This window comes from Arctopsyche grandis, chromosome 5 (genome assembly GCF_051622035.1).
Source record: "Arctopsyche grandis isolate Sample6627 chromosome 5, ASM5162203v2, whole genome shotgun sequence".
Lineage (NCBI taxonomy): Eukaryota > Metazoa > Arthropoda > Insecta > Trichoptera > Hydropsychidae > Arctopsyche > Arctopsyche grandis.
Genome location: NC_135359.1, coordinates 26,146,436 through 26,162,436, shown reverse-complemented (window position 1 = coordinate 26,162,436; position 16,001 = coordinate 26,146,436). Strand labels below are relative to the sequence as shown.

Here is a 16,001-nt window from a genome sequence, read left to right as displayed (position 1 = left end):
TATATTCTCAGTAACTGCGCATTACGGGGAAGTAAAAATAATAATTCTTTGATTTTTTTTCGATCTTAGTGCGTATCTTCGTAAGTCAAAACATCTTCGACAAACAAAAGTCGAGGATTACCTGTATGTGATTGTTGTTGATCTAATTTTAGGTCAATCTCGAAAATTTATTTAAATTGTGCATGTTCTGTTTTAACTTTCAATATTTAATTTTAATATAATGATTATAATTTTATTTTGATACTTGAATTTAATTTTAATATAATAATAATAGTTTTAATTTGATATTTAATTTCAATTTTTAAATTTAATTTTTATTTCGATATTTTGTACGCTACTGGTTTTAAAAGTTGGCCTGTGGGGCGTTCGTTGGCTTGGTGCGTACGCACCATTAGTGCAGACGCACCGGGACTCAAAGCCTCAGCGGCCCTTTTGAAAAAATAAAAAACAATTGATTTTTTTCTACAATATAATTAGAAACAGAGACTTGGAGCGGATCATTTTTTGAATTGCTCCGGACAAAAGTTTCAATAAGAATTATTTATGTACATAGATACTAGATAGGGTTCGGCGATTACTGGTCACAAAGTCACTAAAATCTCTATAACGGAACATCTAGCAGCCGAAAAGTCCATCATACTAACGAGAACTTGATTGCCAAATATTGCGTATTCGCGATTTTCATAGCAAAAATTGTTTTTGTGACCACCGCAATGTGACTAATAATCCAATTATCAAGAAAAGGCTAGTAAAAAGATGCTCTGTCTCTTTCGCGCGCTTCTGTGTGAGCATGAGAACGCGCCTACTCTCAGTAATAGATCTGTACTTTTCTTTTAAAAAATAAAAATACATGCATACATCATAAAAAACATAGAAGAGGTTTGTAAAAAACTTTAAATTACAATAAATTGTTAATATGATGTCTTCTCTCAATTAAAAATTACCTTTAGTGCAGAAAATATGATATGCATAATTGATGCAATATGATAGGCTGTTTAAATCCTTTCTGAATAAAAATTAATAACTTTGTAGCGGCTCTACGATATGGATAATAAATTTCAGTCACCATTCATAATATATACCTTATTATATTACTCGAGAGATATTAAAAAATAAGCCCAATTGAAAAAAAAGGGGGGGAAAAAACATTTTTTTAATCGTAGTCGTGTTTTTTAATAACTGGATTAATGGCTATTAAAATAGACTGAATAAAATAGAAATGTATTGCAAACACAATATGCGAACAATAAAAAGCGTTTAAAATCAATTGGCACGATATTGATGTGCGATTATAGGTTATGGTTATGAATAATAATTTTATGATTGATCAATATTTTGATTATTAATGGACCACAAGTCTTTTACTTTAAAATAAGAATGAAACAAAAATAAAAAAACACCAAACCATATCGTACGGAAACAACCAAAAAAGTGTAACTCAATATCGATGTTTTACATTATCATAAAGACAAAAGAACCGTCCTTGTCTCAAAACATTGGAAATTATTGAATCAGCGTTCATAGAATGGTTTTATTCGAAAATACGTCACTTGAATATTATAAACAAAGAATGGCCAATAAAGAAAAGTTACAAATTCCACCCGGTTAATGAAATAAAACTAAATATATTGAAGATGAATTTCAATCGAGTATTTTATTGCAATATTTTTGCGCTTAAAGTCCGTACATATATACTTATGAAAATAGAAAAACGAAAAATACCAAAATAAGACGATGGAACCGAATAATGACGCTAATGCGTGTAATTGTTATGTTGGCTCACCTGTCAATGGACAGATATTGAAGCAGAAGCCTTCTGACATTGCACTGTGTTTGCTGGCTGGACATAACCTCAACATATCTCATCATGACGACTTTGAGACCTTTTACGTGCAACGATATGCTCAAATTCAATAATGTGTATGCAAATTCATCCATTTTTAGTTAGAGCCGTCTATTTCCGTCAGATAATAATTTATTTCCATTGTTATTATTTTATAGAAATTTAGATCCCTTGACAGAAACGTACGGTTTATTTTTTTACACTCAGTATTTGTCACATTGGCCGGAATATTTTCAAGTGGCCGAATCGCCTAGCGGAGAAATAATGGGATACAGTAAGTTTCGCCAGTATTTATTCATCACATAAGTTGGTGATTTGATATACAGGTTCAATATTATTTTAGTAATGGGAAAAGCGGAAGGCCGTGGTGAGAATTGGCATGGACACGTTACCGCTTTGACTGTCGCTCCCGACTATAGAAGACTTGGATTAGCCGCTACATTGATGAGTTTTTTGGAAGATGTATCAGAAAAGTCGGCACATATACGATGACTATTTTTTGGAATTGCATTCGACATTATCAAGATGGTTTTTTTTTATTTTTTAGGAAAAATGCCTATTTTGTTGATCTGTTCGTTCGAGTTAGTAATAATGTGGCCATTAAAATGTACACAAACCTAGGTTATATAGTGTATCGGAAGGTTTTGGAATATTATTCAGGCGATCCCGACGAAGATGCTTATGGTAATTATATGTATTTGTTTTAATGTAGGTGTGTTTTATTTAGAGATTTGTATGTCTTTATTTATTTTTTTATTATTATTTAGATATGAGAAAAGCTTGTTCGAGAGATGTAGAAAAGAAATCAATGATTCCACTTCCTCATCCAGTTCGACCGGAGGATGTAGACTGACATCGAAATAAAAAAGAAAATAGCCAGCAATACATTCTTTTTATGAAGAAAAAAAATGATCACTGAAGAAAATATAATTTATTGATTAGATTTATAATTTAAATTTATCTAAATTGTAATTTTTGAGTTATTTAAATACATGTAAATTTTGTTATCATTTGTATTTTATTAATAAAATATGAAATTTATAAATACATATATGTCGAGTGTTCGTAAAAAATGTACGATTTTCTCAACTTGATGAAAATAACTCACTTAACACTTGACAATATTCTAAATTTATTTCTGAACGAAACTTTACTTTCACAGCTAAGAGCTTGTAGAAGCTTCATTTTCAACCGTATCATGCGTGACTTTTTGTTTTTTCCAGTTCTTAGCGGCTGCTAACAATTTCAAATTAGGTTTAACCATTTCGTCTTCGGGGAAGATGTAGTCGAATACTTCTTCCCAACCCTCGTCGACACCGTTGTCGGATACTATTTTCTGTCTCTTTTTGACTCGGCGTGGCATCTTCTCCAAAACTTTTTGGATACATGGTTCATCATCAATTTCGTTTTCAAAATCTCTCCAAGCTTCCAACAGCAACACTCTGGATTCTTTCTCTTGTATATTTCTCATGCTTTCGTTGGCTCTTTCATATACCCGTCTCGCTAATTCGACATTGATATTTTCTGAATTTTCAGCGTTCAGTTCAAATTTGGCATAAGACATCCATACTTTAACGTGAACGGTGCGCTCTAGTAACATTTCGTACAACTGTCTCGCTTTTTCAGTCTCTCCTTGTGCTACTTCGAAATCAATGAAACTTTTCCAGAGCAGTTCTGGCATGTCCAGACGAGGTTGAGTTATAGCTAGTTGATACACAGCTCGAGCTCTGTCAATGTCGCCTAGTAGAGTTTCTAATTCGGCGAACTTCATCCATGTTATGCAGTTTTCTGGTCCGAATTCTAAAAACTTTTGATACAATATTCTGCACCTATCAAATTCTCTCAATTGGATCTCCAAATCAATGTACCCTCTGTATAGTTTATCTCTTGCGCAAATACCGAGAGCCAATCCCAACGTTTTCCTAGCTTGTATTAAATTTTTGCACCGTATTTCAAATTGTGCATACATGAGCCATATTTTTGAAAAAGTAAATATTTTATGAGGAAGAAGATCCAAGCAGGTTCTGTAAATTTGTCTAGTCCTTTCAACGTCTTGAGCTTCCAATTCTTCAAATAACGCATAATTGATCCAAAGGTATATGTATCTCCTCCAAAAATGTTTTTCTTTAGTTGGTGGTACATTGGATATGGCTCTTTCGTACGTTTCTCTTATATCATCTAAATTTCCATCATTTTCTACGAGTCTTAAGTAATCAAACCATGCGTCATAATTTGTAGGGTTTTCTTTAACTTCTTGTTCATATTGAAACTTTCTTTTGCTAACTATGACATCTTCAATGCCGGATCTGTCACCATATTTTTTTTCGTGAATTGTGTATGCTTTGTACAGATTGTGTGCTTGTTCTTTTGGAATATGTTCTAAAGCATATTTGTATATGACTCTTGTTCTATCATGTTCCTTTTGGTTTTCTTCAAATCTTGCAAAAGCTATGAATAATCTTTCGTCCAGTGCTTCGTCGCCAAAAAATTCTACAGCTTTTTCAAAAACTTTTCTGGCTCCATTGGTAAATCCATGGTTTTCTTCGAATCTAGCATATTTAATCCAGTTTTTAACATCAGGATGAACCATCACAAATCTTTCATAGATCTCACGCGCTCTATCAATTTCTTTATATCTAAGCTCAAAATTGATGTAAGTTTGCCAGGCTTGTTCGTCTGGTTGCCATTCCATCCAACGTTCAAATACCTGAAGAGATAAAGAATATAATAGAATAATCTAATATATATTTCTAAGAAACAATAATTGAAATTATATTCACTTGTCGAGCACCAGCTACGTTTTCCAACATTTCTTCCATATAAGTATACTTGTACCAAAATTGAGAAACTCTTGGTAAAATAGTAACAGCTCTATCCCACAAGTTTCTTGCATGATTAACTTGACGATTTCTCATTTCAAGTTCAGCATATTTCAACCTACAAATTAGCAAAACAGTCTAAGAAAATAGTAATGTTATTTTAACATGAGAATATAATTCATAATTCATAATATATTATATTTACCACAAGGTGACATTTCTGTGGTCAACGTCAATAGCACGTTCATAAATAGATCTCGCTCGTTGCACTTGCTTTTGCGATTCTTCCCATGATGCATATTTCAACCAATTGCTGATAACCTACAACAGTCAATGTTTAGCATCCATCCATTTTTCAATATTAAGTTTCAATAATCATAATGACAAACTTACAATTCTGTTTTTCCTAATATTATCCTCAAAGGCCTTTCTCTTCCGTTGTTGGTAGTCTCGCAGTTCATCGGGATCAGATATTTTTTGTTTTGGCGGCGGAGGTAATATTTCCAAATCTCTCTCCTTGGCTTCTCGTAACAGTTGTTCAGCTGTGATTTGAATTTCAGCAGGAGCTTTGTTTTTGACCTGAAATTTTTGAAATTAATAGTAATCGCAAAATATCTATATTTTACATCAGTATGACTATATTGATGCATACAACATTTCTGATTAATAACCTCAAAATTTCACGCTTATACAGAAATTCAACGAAAATGGAAAATATTAGGGGTACCTTGGCAACTTTGGGCATCTTTTGAGATTTGGTCTCCATGATGAATGAAATTGAGTTTTCAAGCGTTTGCAGTCAGAAGTTACGTTGATAATTCAGATTACAGAAGACGACATTCGACAACTGACAGCTACGGACGCCGATACACTAACAATGCTGCCAACTTAGCCATTTAAGTCCACCAGCGTAGTGTTTCTCTGCGTATTTATTTTACGGTCATATAACAGAAAATAAACAAATTGCATGGTACTTTTCTGTTAAACGGGCGCAACGAGTGTATGTAAGAAACATACATTATGGTGTAGGTATAAGGCTGCTACGTATTCCGGTATTCCTGGATTGTACCAGTTTCAGGCCTCTCGTCCTCGTATCTCAAAGGGACTTGTTGGGACAGTCAAATATTCCGGTTTAAGATGAACTGCTTGCTAATTATAACAAGTTTCGTTCAAACTTCAGCTATGAAGTTGCAAAAATCATGGTTTATGGTCATGTACCACCAACGAGTCATATGCCACTGTGGCGGCTCGCTTATACGACATGGTCGAGTTTGGTTGCCTTCCTGCGAGTGGGAACCAACTCGGCTGGGTTCGGAGAGCTACTACTCACTCTGTCTTCAGCTGTCATATAATAAACACGTGCATTAACATGCCAGTCGTCTCATTCGTTCATCCTCCATACTGGTGACCCCCGACATCGAGCCACGCAGCCTCGATCAATTTCAACATGCCGCTCATCCCTGCCTCGCCGAGCCAGGCTACCCGCTAGAAGCTACCCGCCGCGCCCCCATCGCCATCAACACGCGTCGCGGCCCGCGGGTGACAATAAACGAGCAGACACGGCTACCTACCTACCTACCTACCTACCTATCGACATGAGTCCAGCCACAACGTCGATGACAGGTGCAAAAAAATGGGGGAGCGAATGAGACGACGATCTTGACAGCTGGATGTGGAGTCATGCGCGATCCACTACACATAGAACGGTCATCCAGCACCACAAGACATACACCACCTCAGCACCATCATCATCATCATCATCAAGGCCCCGTCCGTCCCCACGAGCGTCGTCACGCCGAGACGGGCGGTAGCGCTACAACACCTCCACGAGCCACAACGACTCACAGTCCAGCTCGGAGTATCATCAACCACATCGATGCCCCTGCCGCCCCCGCCGCCCCACCAACCGACATCAGCCTCGGAAGAGCGGCGCCGCCGCAGCATCGCATCGCGCGACCATCGGACCACCCACCGTCCTGCTCGCGACGTCACCGCCCTCGAATCTACCGACCATTCAGGGCGGTACACCTATGTACACAGCGGATGACCCACGTCAACAATTTTTTTTCTCCCCACGTAATAATTTTTTCTCTTTGTGTAATAATAATTTTTTTCTTTTGTAAAATTTGTTTCTTTGTAATTTTGGTATCGCTGATGCTGGGGGGGGAGTGATGTGGCGGCTCGCTTATACGACATGGTCGAGTTTGGTTGCCTTCCTGCGAGTGGGAACCAACTCGGCTGGGTTCGGAGAGCTACTACTCACTCTGTCTTCAGCTGTCATATAATAAACACGTGCATTAACATGCCAGTCGTCTCATTCGTTCATCCTCCATACCACCAAATACAATAATGAGCCACATTACAATGTTTTTTGTTACGCCATTTAGGATTGTGGCGGCTTCGCTATACGACATGGTCAAGTTCGGTCACCTTCCTGCGAGTTGGGACCAACTTGGCTGTGTTCAGAGTGGCTACCGCACTCCGTCTCTGGCTCTCATAATAAAAGCACGTGCATCAACATGCCAGTCGTCTCATTCGTTCATCTCCATAGGATGAAAACACACTGAATCGAATGGTATGGGCACGTTATTGGCCTTCTGTTGTGAAAAATCGAATGGCCTATTTTTTCGATAAGTTTCCACATTTTTTTCTCAAATTTCTTCAAATACCAGGATTACTGTGAAACCTATGTCAATATAAAGATTTGAACCTGGGTGCTTTAGCATAGATTATGCGTGCTAGCGATTTTTACGTCTGCGTTCTTACGCCGTTTTTTTAACGTTTTTGACCATTATATACAGGAAGAACCTAATGCGTCACAATGACCTATATAATAAAATAATAAAATAAAATAAGAGAGGGAGAAGCTACATATATAGGTACACCTCAACAACGAAATTGTACATACATACGATTCACTTTGAAATGGTATGTGTGTACCATCATTTAGTTGAAGTCGTATAACAGAAAAGTGCCAAATGCATTTCTCGATATTTATATAATTGAATGACCACAGTACTCGAGAATATATAAAAGGGAGAAAGGAAATGGGTGGCTGAAATAATAAAAATGTGTGGGGTGAGATGGATGAGACGAATGAAAGCGAATTGGAGAGGCCTTCGTCGTGAATGACTGTAATTGATGATGGTGATGATTAAAGCCCGGACCCAGAGGGTGCCGCGTATTGTTCAAATGTTGTAAATGCATTGTTTAAGGTTTGCCGAACCTTTTTTACAAAGGATTTACAACAATGGAACAATGAGCAGCACCTTGGCTATCCTACCTCTAGTGATGATTAGAGATTGACAGTCGACTTGCTGCCATAAAATAACAATAGACCTCTCCATTGTCTGAGAAAGCAGGAGAGCAAAAAAATGGTTGATAATAAAAATTGACAATAGTGAACCATTATTTTCAGCCGTCGAGCATCTTGTCCGCCTGCTTAGTGATGATGATCAAATTATAAGGATATGCATGTACTTTTGATTGTTTGAATATTGTTTTGACGTTTGACGGTTACAATGTGGTCGAGCCGGTTGGTGCGGAATCTCCAGATATTTAATCTCACATTGCCACGCAGTATTTTCTGTTTGTTTGTTCTGTTCTTGGATGATAAAACAATATGTTGATGGGATATTTATTAATAGTTTTGATTAAAATGTTTTAGATAGAGGATTTAGGTCAAATTTAGTAGTAGATGACAGCCCAGAAAAAAAGACGTATAAAGAAATTTTTGAAGAAATTCAAACCGAACATACGACAGATTGGAATAAAATAAAAGAATTAATTAAATCATCCGCTCGCCAAATCAACGATAAGAATGTGGATTCATTTATAATAGCACAATTAACAAATCAAAAAAAATATGACGAAACCAAATATTTTCTAAATTACATCAAGACGAGTAATAAAACTTTAAATATTGGTGCTCTCGGTACATTGCTTAAATTTTATTTTAGCTCTTTCAAATATGACAAGGTAACCGATGAGGATATATCACATATTTTACAAATTTATAAGGATCTAACTTTAAAGTATCCATTATTAAGTCCAACTATTGCGGATCATTGTATTCATGGGTTGTCAATTACTCCAGAGTGGAGAGAATGTTTGATTTTATTCGATAAGATGAAACTGTATAATTCCATCCCGGCTGCGTCTGCATATAGTGCTGTGATATCGGCGTCTTTAAGGAACGATGAGCCAGAGATTGGTTGGAATATTTTAAGAGAATTGGTAAATGTTGATAAAATACCGACTGCTTACGATTATGAGTCGTTTATTAGTTATTATGTTAAGAAATTCGAAGGAAAATCAAATGAACTGTTATCAGCCGTTGAGAAACTTCTTGAATTTGCTGCGGAAAGATCTCTTTTACTTAATGAAACGTCTATGGAAATCTTTTTGAATGTGTTTACCACTGAGTTGCGATGGAAAGCGAAGTCTGTAATGATTAAAAAAAGGTTTGGAATTTATTGTATACAAATTTTTTGAGATATTGTAATTTATAATAACAATGCTTATTATTTTTAGTGGACAGTGTCCCAACTGCGAAATGTTTCTAAATAAATCTGTGGTATCAGTCGATGAACATAAACTACTGAAGGAAGCATTTTACAAACAAGTAATGATTGGTAAAAATGTTTTTATAAAATCCAATCCCAAGGAAGTTGAAGACTTTTTAGATTTTGTAAAAAAAACTGAACCATATGACATGGTTGTTGATGGTTTGAATGTTGCTTATTCTGTGGTGAATGTTAAATCACCTCAAATACTCAGCAATGTATTGGTTTCTGTCGTTAAAAATATTCTCGAATCTAACAGAGAGAAGGTTCTCGTCCTAGGGAGGAAGCACATGGTTACATGGCCAAGAAAACACATGGAATTTTTGGGAAAGCATTGTTTTTTATATTTAGTCGATGATAGGTAAGAATAGGAAATAACAACAATAGTGCTTTTAAAGAGTTATTTGTTAATAAAGTTTCTTGCAGTTCCTATGATGATACATTTTTGCTGTACGCTGCTCTAAGTGCGACACACACAGATTTTATGTCACGGGATTTGATGCGTAGTCACAAATTTTTATTAGAAAATGAAAAACACATATTCAAACGTTGGCAAGAGATTCATCAACATTCTTTGATTTATCTGGATGCCGGTGGAAAAGCGCATACTAAGGTAATAATAATCTAAACTTTGTATAATTATGTATCAGCTGAGCGTGAAGGAGTATTTGTATGTATTTTATAATGCGTTTTATTTATTTATATATATTTTTTAAATTTCAGACACCTTTTAAATGGGTACAGTATGCTCAAAAGAATACTAATTGGCACATTTCTTATCTTAAGAATGATGAGACATTGAAGTTATTAGATTTTCCAAAACATTGGATATGTCTCAAACCATAATAATATTTTAATAAATATAGTATTAAACTAAAATGTATTTTATTTAATACAATCCTTATGGAATATAATTGGAATGTAAAGCTGTTCTTTAATATTAATCGACTATTGTAATATTTACAAAAGTTTAGGGTTCTTATTATAGTATACATATGTATGTTGATATTATAATAAGCGGTCTTAGAAAGCAATTGCAATATATGTATACGAATTCGATGTGTAAAATAAAATAATATCAATCAATAGATAATTAAATTATATACATATACATCTCCCAGAACATTGGCAACTAGAACTTTCATCCCTATTCTATCGACAGCTGCTTTAAATAGTGCTCGGATGCTGAGGCCGTACCACTGCTGAAGATTCTTTAACCATGATGTTTTCCATCGGTTCCGACTGTGTTGGCTTACGATCTTTCCCTGGATTATGAGGCGCAGAAGATCGTTTTCCCGTCTTGCACCTTGGAACTGGTTCAACGCGCCGTCCCTGAGATTGTCAGCTTCCTTCTGTATGTCCACATCTCAAGACATATACATATTGCGCAAGCATTCGTGGTCATTGAAGCTGACTTTGCCCTGTGTGTCGTTTGGATTTTATGAATCCACAAATAAATACTCATTGACATTGGCAAATTCTAAGTAATAAATGTCTCTATTTTCAATGCACAGCCTTTCTTATGTGTGTATGATAGAAATATCTATATATATATAAAAATGAATGTCTGTGTGTGTGTCTCGAATAGGCAACTAAACCACTGAATTGATTACGATGGAACTTTCAGGATTTGTTGTATGCATGTCCGGGAAGATTACTAAGAAAAAAAAAACGGAAATGAGTATCATTGCAACGCAATAATTTCAAATGTGTTCGCTGCCTGCGTTTTCCCGACAAATGGGAACGGGAACGGGAACCGGAATTGCATGCGTTATTATGGCATTGCAACGCATGCCGGGTTTAGCTAGTTTTTATATGTATTTTAATTTTTCTACTCACTTTTATATTATAAATATTTCGAATTCAATTATGTATATATTTATACAATATCATAAAGACTTCTATGGACAAATTCGATATATAGCAAATTTTTGTGAAAAATACATAGTTTTTACAGAGTACATACATAATATGTTGTCTATAATATATGTTCCTGTTGTCTGTTGATTTTTCAATAAATAAAAAAAAAAATATATATATATATGTAGGTGGGTAGCATATTTATAATAATCAACAAATTTGAGTTGCTAGAAACTAGAATTTGCGAGTAACGAGGATAGGTTACCGATTTGGTGGAGCCGTATCAACAATGAAATCAGATAAATTGGAAACGATCGACCTGCATTCATATATCCAAGGTCTGGTCTGCAAGACCGGGCCAGGGAACGAACCCATGCCCCTTCAGTTGAAAGCATTATACACTTACCATTGAGCTATGTTGCTGATTTAATCAAAATTTGTTGATAAACCGATTAAACATCTAATAGTTCTAACATTAATTTGTATTTTATTAAATTTTTTTGAATCGAAAAAAAAAAATATTTTACCACAGCCAATCAGAAACGAATGTTTTTTTTATATATGTATAAGGAAATCGGGACTGAAATTGGAACCAGGAATCGGAAATCGGGACTGAAATTGGAACCAGGAATCGGAATTCGAACTGATACAGGAATCCGGATTCGGAACTGAAAAAGGAATCGGGATCTGTTGCGGAAAAAGGAATCTAAATCGAAATCGATATCGTCGTCATAGAAAATTCGATTTTTTTAATAATCGGATTCTACGAACCAAAACTTACATACATACATACAAAGTCTCTTTCGAAATTATATATTAGATTGAAAATTAAATAAATTATAATACATATATTAAGTTCGACTACTGAAGGACTCTTTTATAGATCCTATAGAAATGTAAGCTATGCTGGTGGCTATATATTTATTATACACAAGTCTATTTTGTCTTCCAAACATCACTCGATTTTTTCTCTTTTATACATTTGTACATGTTAGGGATCCCAAATCCGAATATTCGAATAATTTTCGAATTCAAGTAAAAGGCCATTACTTATCCGAATATTCGAATAATTTCCGATCCAAGTAAAAGGCCAAAGTCGTCTCACAGCATTTATTGATGATTAAGGAGATACACGCACTGGCAGTGCCCCGTCCAGAATGTTTTGATATCGCCTAAGTGCCACCTTATAAGGGGCAGGTCTCTCAGGACATCTTCGACTTCCGATCTGTTTACCTATTGTTATGGTCACGTACTCGGATATGTATTCCCACGACACTCAGCCCCATGGTATCGGTCACTTCTCAGAACTCCACGGGAATGCGACCGAGTGCCGCTACTACGCCATTGTTTAGCTTACTTGCACTTACATAGTTTGCAGATAATCCTCGAAACCAATTATAACGGTCGCACAGTGTCAGGGATGCACCTCGGCTTAATCCGATTGCACTTAGCCGGCGGCTCTTTACTAACCTCTTATTTTAGTATACGTAACAATATCTTGAACTTCTTAAAACTACAAATAAATAATTTAAAGCTACTATTCGATATTCGAATATTTGGGATCTCTAGTACATGTATGTTGAGTGTTACTTCAGCATTAGTTACGACCCATGATGCAAGTGAGTGAGTTGAAGGATTTTTTGTGTGTAAAATATGTATTCAAATCATGTCGATGAAATAATTTCTGCTACAAGGAGGGAAGGTTTTTTCAATGTATGTTTGATAGACCATTGTTTGGTTTTGGAGCGCGAAATGGAGAAAATGTAATAAGAGGTAAGAGGTCTGGTATCTGGAATGAATGGTCAAACCGATCGGCGCCATAACTCGTTACCGATTTTTTGTATTATTTCGTAACTATCTCTTCACTGAAATGTGAGTGCAAAAAAGGAGCGGCATTTCTCTTCGTTCGTTGGAAACGCGGCGACAGACTTATTGTTTGCCAGACTTTTTTTTCGAATTGAGTTTTCGCGTTTTACACTTGATGACAAATGGTTAATTGACAATACACTTCACTTACGTAAACGTACAATGGAACACCACTCTTTGTCATTGATGTTCGGCGCTTCATTAATCCAGCGCAAGGCTTATTTTTCTTCTTTGTACAACGAAAGTGAAGTTTAAATTTTTTGCAAACTGGAAAGTCTCACGACTCACTCGAGTCTTTACCAATATCATCAACAGGCGTCATTTATTTTCAAAACGCATTTTAATTTTCAGCATATCTTACAACAAATAATATCAGACGCATGTCTAAGAAAGTAATGATTAACGTCTTTTAATTTATTGAAAATTAATAGACGCTAAGCAGCATGGTTCGGTGGTTAGGCTTTTGCCTAGCACCAAGAGGCACCGGGTTCGATCACGTGAGTTGATCTCGATTGAAAATAATTTATTCTGAGTATCTCTACTATGCTGCTGGTCAGACTTGGATATTTATGACTCCAGGTCGATCGTTTCCTATCAGAGTTTGCCAATTTTTCTGATTTCATTGTTGAAACGGTTCCTTGATTAAATTGGCTACAAACCTTCCTACTTACTATGTCACCACTATTTGAGTAAGATTCATAGATGTCTCGTAATTCAGCGACTTATGTAACTTGTCTGCCAATAGATAATACTTTTGTTCACAACACAATACAATATATTGGATGATCCAAGTTGTATTAAGTATGTAAACAATACGTATGTATTAAAGTTTGTGATCATTTGAAAATTCGGCCTCGAGATTTTGATTGATTTGAACACAGAATCGGTCACTGATCACATTTTCATGGTTTTGTGGAGGCGAAAGGAATGAAATGACGATGAGGTTTAGTGCACGAGTATATGATGGTCGGGAAGGAAGTAAAGTGTAGCCACCAACATAGTCAAATCGGTGATGGCGACCCAAACTCGACCATGTCGTAGAGCCCCTACAATGAGATATTTTGAACACTGTTAGTCCCATCAAACTGAAATTTAGTATTAGTTATAGAAATGTTTATCGTGATATTCTAATTTTTTTTTCGAAATTTTAGGTTGATCAGAAGTACATAAAGTCATCTTATAGGTCTCTTCTTTTTTTAAAAGTTTTTGAATTCAATTATCTCCCAAGCTACTATACAGATTTTGCTGAAACATTTTACATGTAAAAGGTATGTTAAATTTCATATCTACATTAGTATTATTTTCAAATATGTTTACCTCAAGGGGAAGTAGTACTTTTACTGTAGAAAATCATTTTTTTGTGTTTTTTTCCAAAACCTGTCGGCGTATTGAGCTGAAATTATATATCTAAACTTTTAGCTTATTTTTATATATGTTTGTATCGGTGATCTGCCGTGAGTAATCTCCCTGTTTTTATCACACAACCTCACTAAGGTGTGCGCGAGAAAGATACAAGGGGACTCGCTATGACGTCACCTAGTCCCCTTGTATCCTACTCGTGCACTCGTAAGTAAGGCTGTGTAATAAGTTTGGGGAGATTTCCACGGCACGTCACTCATCATCATCATTTACAGCTATTCACCACCCACTGCTGGATGAATGTCTTTCCAACACGCTTCCACTCGTCTCTGTCCTCCACGCTTCAACTCTCATCCATTCATCCCACACATTTTCTTAATTTCGTCTACCCATTTTCCCTGTGGTCTTATTTTTACCCTTTTACATTCTCTCGGGTAACATTCAAGCACTCATTTTTTCCAAATTTCGTTCATTCTTCTAGCCACGTGGCCCGTCCATTACTATTTCAATCTGTTCACTCTACTTGTCATACTTTTCACCCACGTATTCCATTTCCTGTCTTTCTTCATTATGCCAAGCATACGGCGTTCCATACTTCTTTGAGTGCATTGGATTTTTTTGTAGCATCTTGGCGTTCAATGTTTCATATCCATACGTTATCACTGGCAAAATACATTCATCAAAGATCTTTTTCGTCAGGCAAAGTGGCATTTTTGATTTAAAAACGGCATTCAATCGTCCAAATGCACTCCATCTTAATTTCATACGTCTCTTTATTACCGGACATGTCTATTATTTGTCCAAATGTAATTAATTATGGACGTCTTGTACTATTTTATCATCTAATGAGATGCTATCAGGCATGCAATAGCTATTGAACATTAGTTTGGTCTTATCTACGTTAATGTGGTATAGAATGTAAAAACGAAGTTTAATTTTTTTGTCGATATTATCTCAAAACTACGTTTATCAAAATATTTTTTCATTGGGTCAATTCGGTGACACGACAACTCGTTCACAGATTTTCCGTAAACCGAGGATGCGCTCCAGGCATTACGTATACGGCCATCTCTTTCTCACTCCGTCTGTTCACCGAGATCTCGTTTTCTATGCCATTACGTATGCAGCCATCTCTTTCACAGACCGTCTGTTATCGGTGGACAGACGGTCTGTGAAAGAGATGGCTGCATACGTAATGGCATAGTAAACGAGATCTTGGTAAACAGACGGGGTGAGAAAGAGATGGCCGTATACGTAATGCCTGGAGCGCATCCTCGGTTTACGGAAAATCTGTGAACGAGTTGTCAGGTAACCGGTCAATTCTCAGGAACTAAATTAAGAGATTTATGTCTCATACGGTTTGTTTTGCATTTCTAGCTACGAATAGTAAAAAGTAGTCAGAGATCCTACGAGATACTTGTCTGACGAAAATTTGATCCACGAATGCTCACCTAAAGTGTAATGAACGATGTGATTGAAATGATAACCGGAAAGTGTTACATCAACTCGACAAAAACTACTTATATCAAGTATACTTTTAAAAAATTGCGTTCACTGGCCAAATTTTACAGTCGAACGAACGGTCACAATAGGGTTTTCCTCGTTGCGTGCGATCTTGCCCACTTCTTCTGCTCGAGATGTTAAGACACAAAATAACAAAAATGTAACAACAATGATGTTGTGCACTTT

General features: G+C 36.0%; 3 protein-coding genes across 5 annotated transcripts; 2 read left to right on the top strand and 1 right to left on the bottom strand.

Moving 5' to 3' along the window:
• Nucleotides 1-1,325: 1,325 nt before the first annotated feature.
• On the top strand, nt 1,326-2,852 carry Naa20A (N-alpha-acetyltransferase 20 A). Its single transcript, XM_077430323.1, has 5 exons — nt 1,326-1,920; nt 2,002-2,117; nt 2,187-2,316; nt 2,391-2,527; nt 2,611-2,852. Exons 1-5 carry the CDS (start codon nt 1,868-1,870, stop codon nt 2,694-2,696), a joined length of 522 nt encoding a protein of 173 aa, XP_077286449.1. The 5' UTR covers nt 1,326-1,867; the 3' UTR covers nt 2,697-2,852.
• crn (pre-mRNA splicing factor crn) lies at nt 2,759-5,544 on the bottom strand. The gene is made up of 5 exons (XM_077430321.1): nt 5,390-5,544; nt 5,056-5,241; nt 4,868-4,983; nt 4,624-4,780; nt 2,759-4,550 (listed from the first exon to the last, which is right to left on the bottom strand). The coding sequence occupies exons 1-5, from the start codon at nt 5,426-5,428 to the stop codon at nt 3,006-3,008; spliced, it is 2,043 nt and encodes a 680-aa protein (XP_077286447.1). The 5' UTR covers nt 5,429-5,544; the 3' UTR covers nt 2,759-3,005.
• Nucleotides 5,545-8,151: 2,607 nt separating this feature from the next.
• mldr (mitochondrial ribonuclease P catalytic subunit) lies at nt 8,152-10,102 on the top strand. 3 transcript variants are annotated; one of them, XM_077430636.1, is made up of 5 exons: nt 8,152-8,250; nt 8,330-9,125; nt 9,196-9,588; nt 9,654-9,840; nt 9,951-10,102. In XM_077430636.1, exons 1-5 carry the CDS (start codon nt 8,184-8,186, stop codon nt 10,071-10,073), a joined length of 1,566 nt encoding a protein of 521 aa, XP_077286762.1. In that variant the 5' UTR covers nt 8,152-8,183; the 3' UTR covers nt 10,074-10,102. The 3 variants fall into 3 exon arrangements, with proteins under 3 accessions (XP_077286762.1, XP_077286763.1, XP_077286764.1); XM_077430637.1 differs by having other exon boundaries at nt 8,159-8,254; XM_077430638.1 differs by lacking the exon at nt 8,152-8,250 and having other exon boundaries at nt 8,552-8,596; nt 8,683-9,125.
• The last annotated feature ends 5,899 nt before the right edge of the window (nt 10,103-16,001 follow it).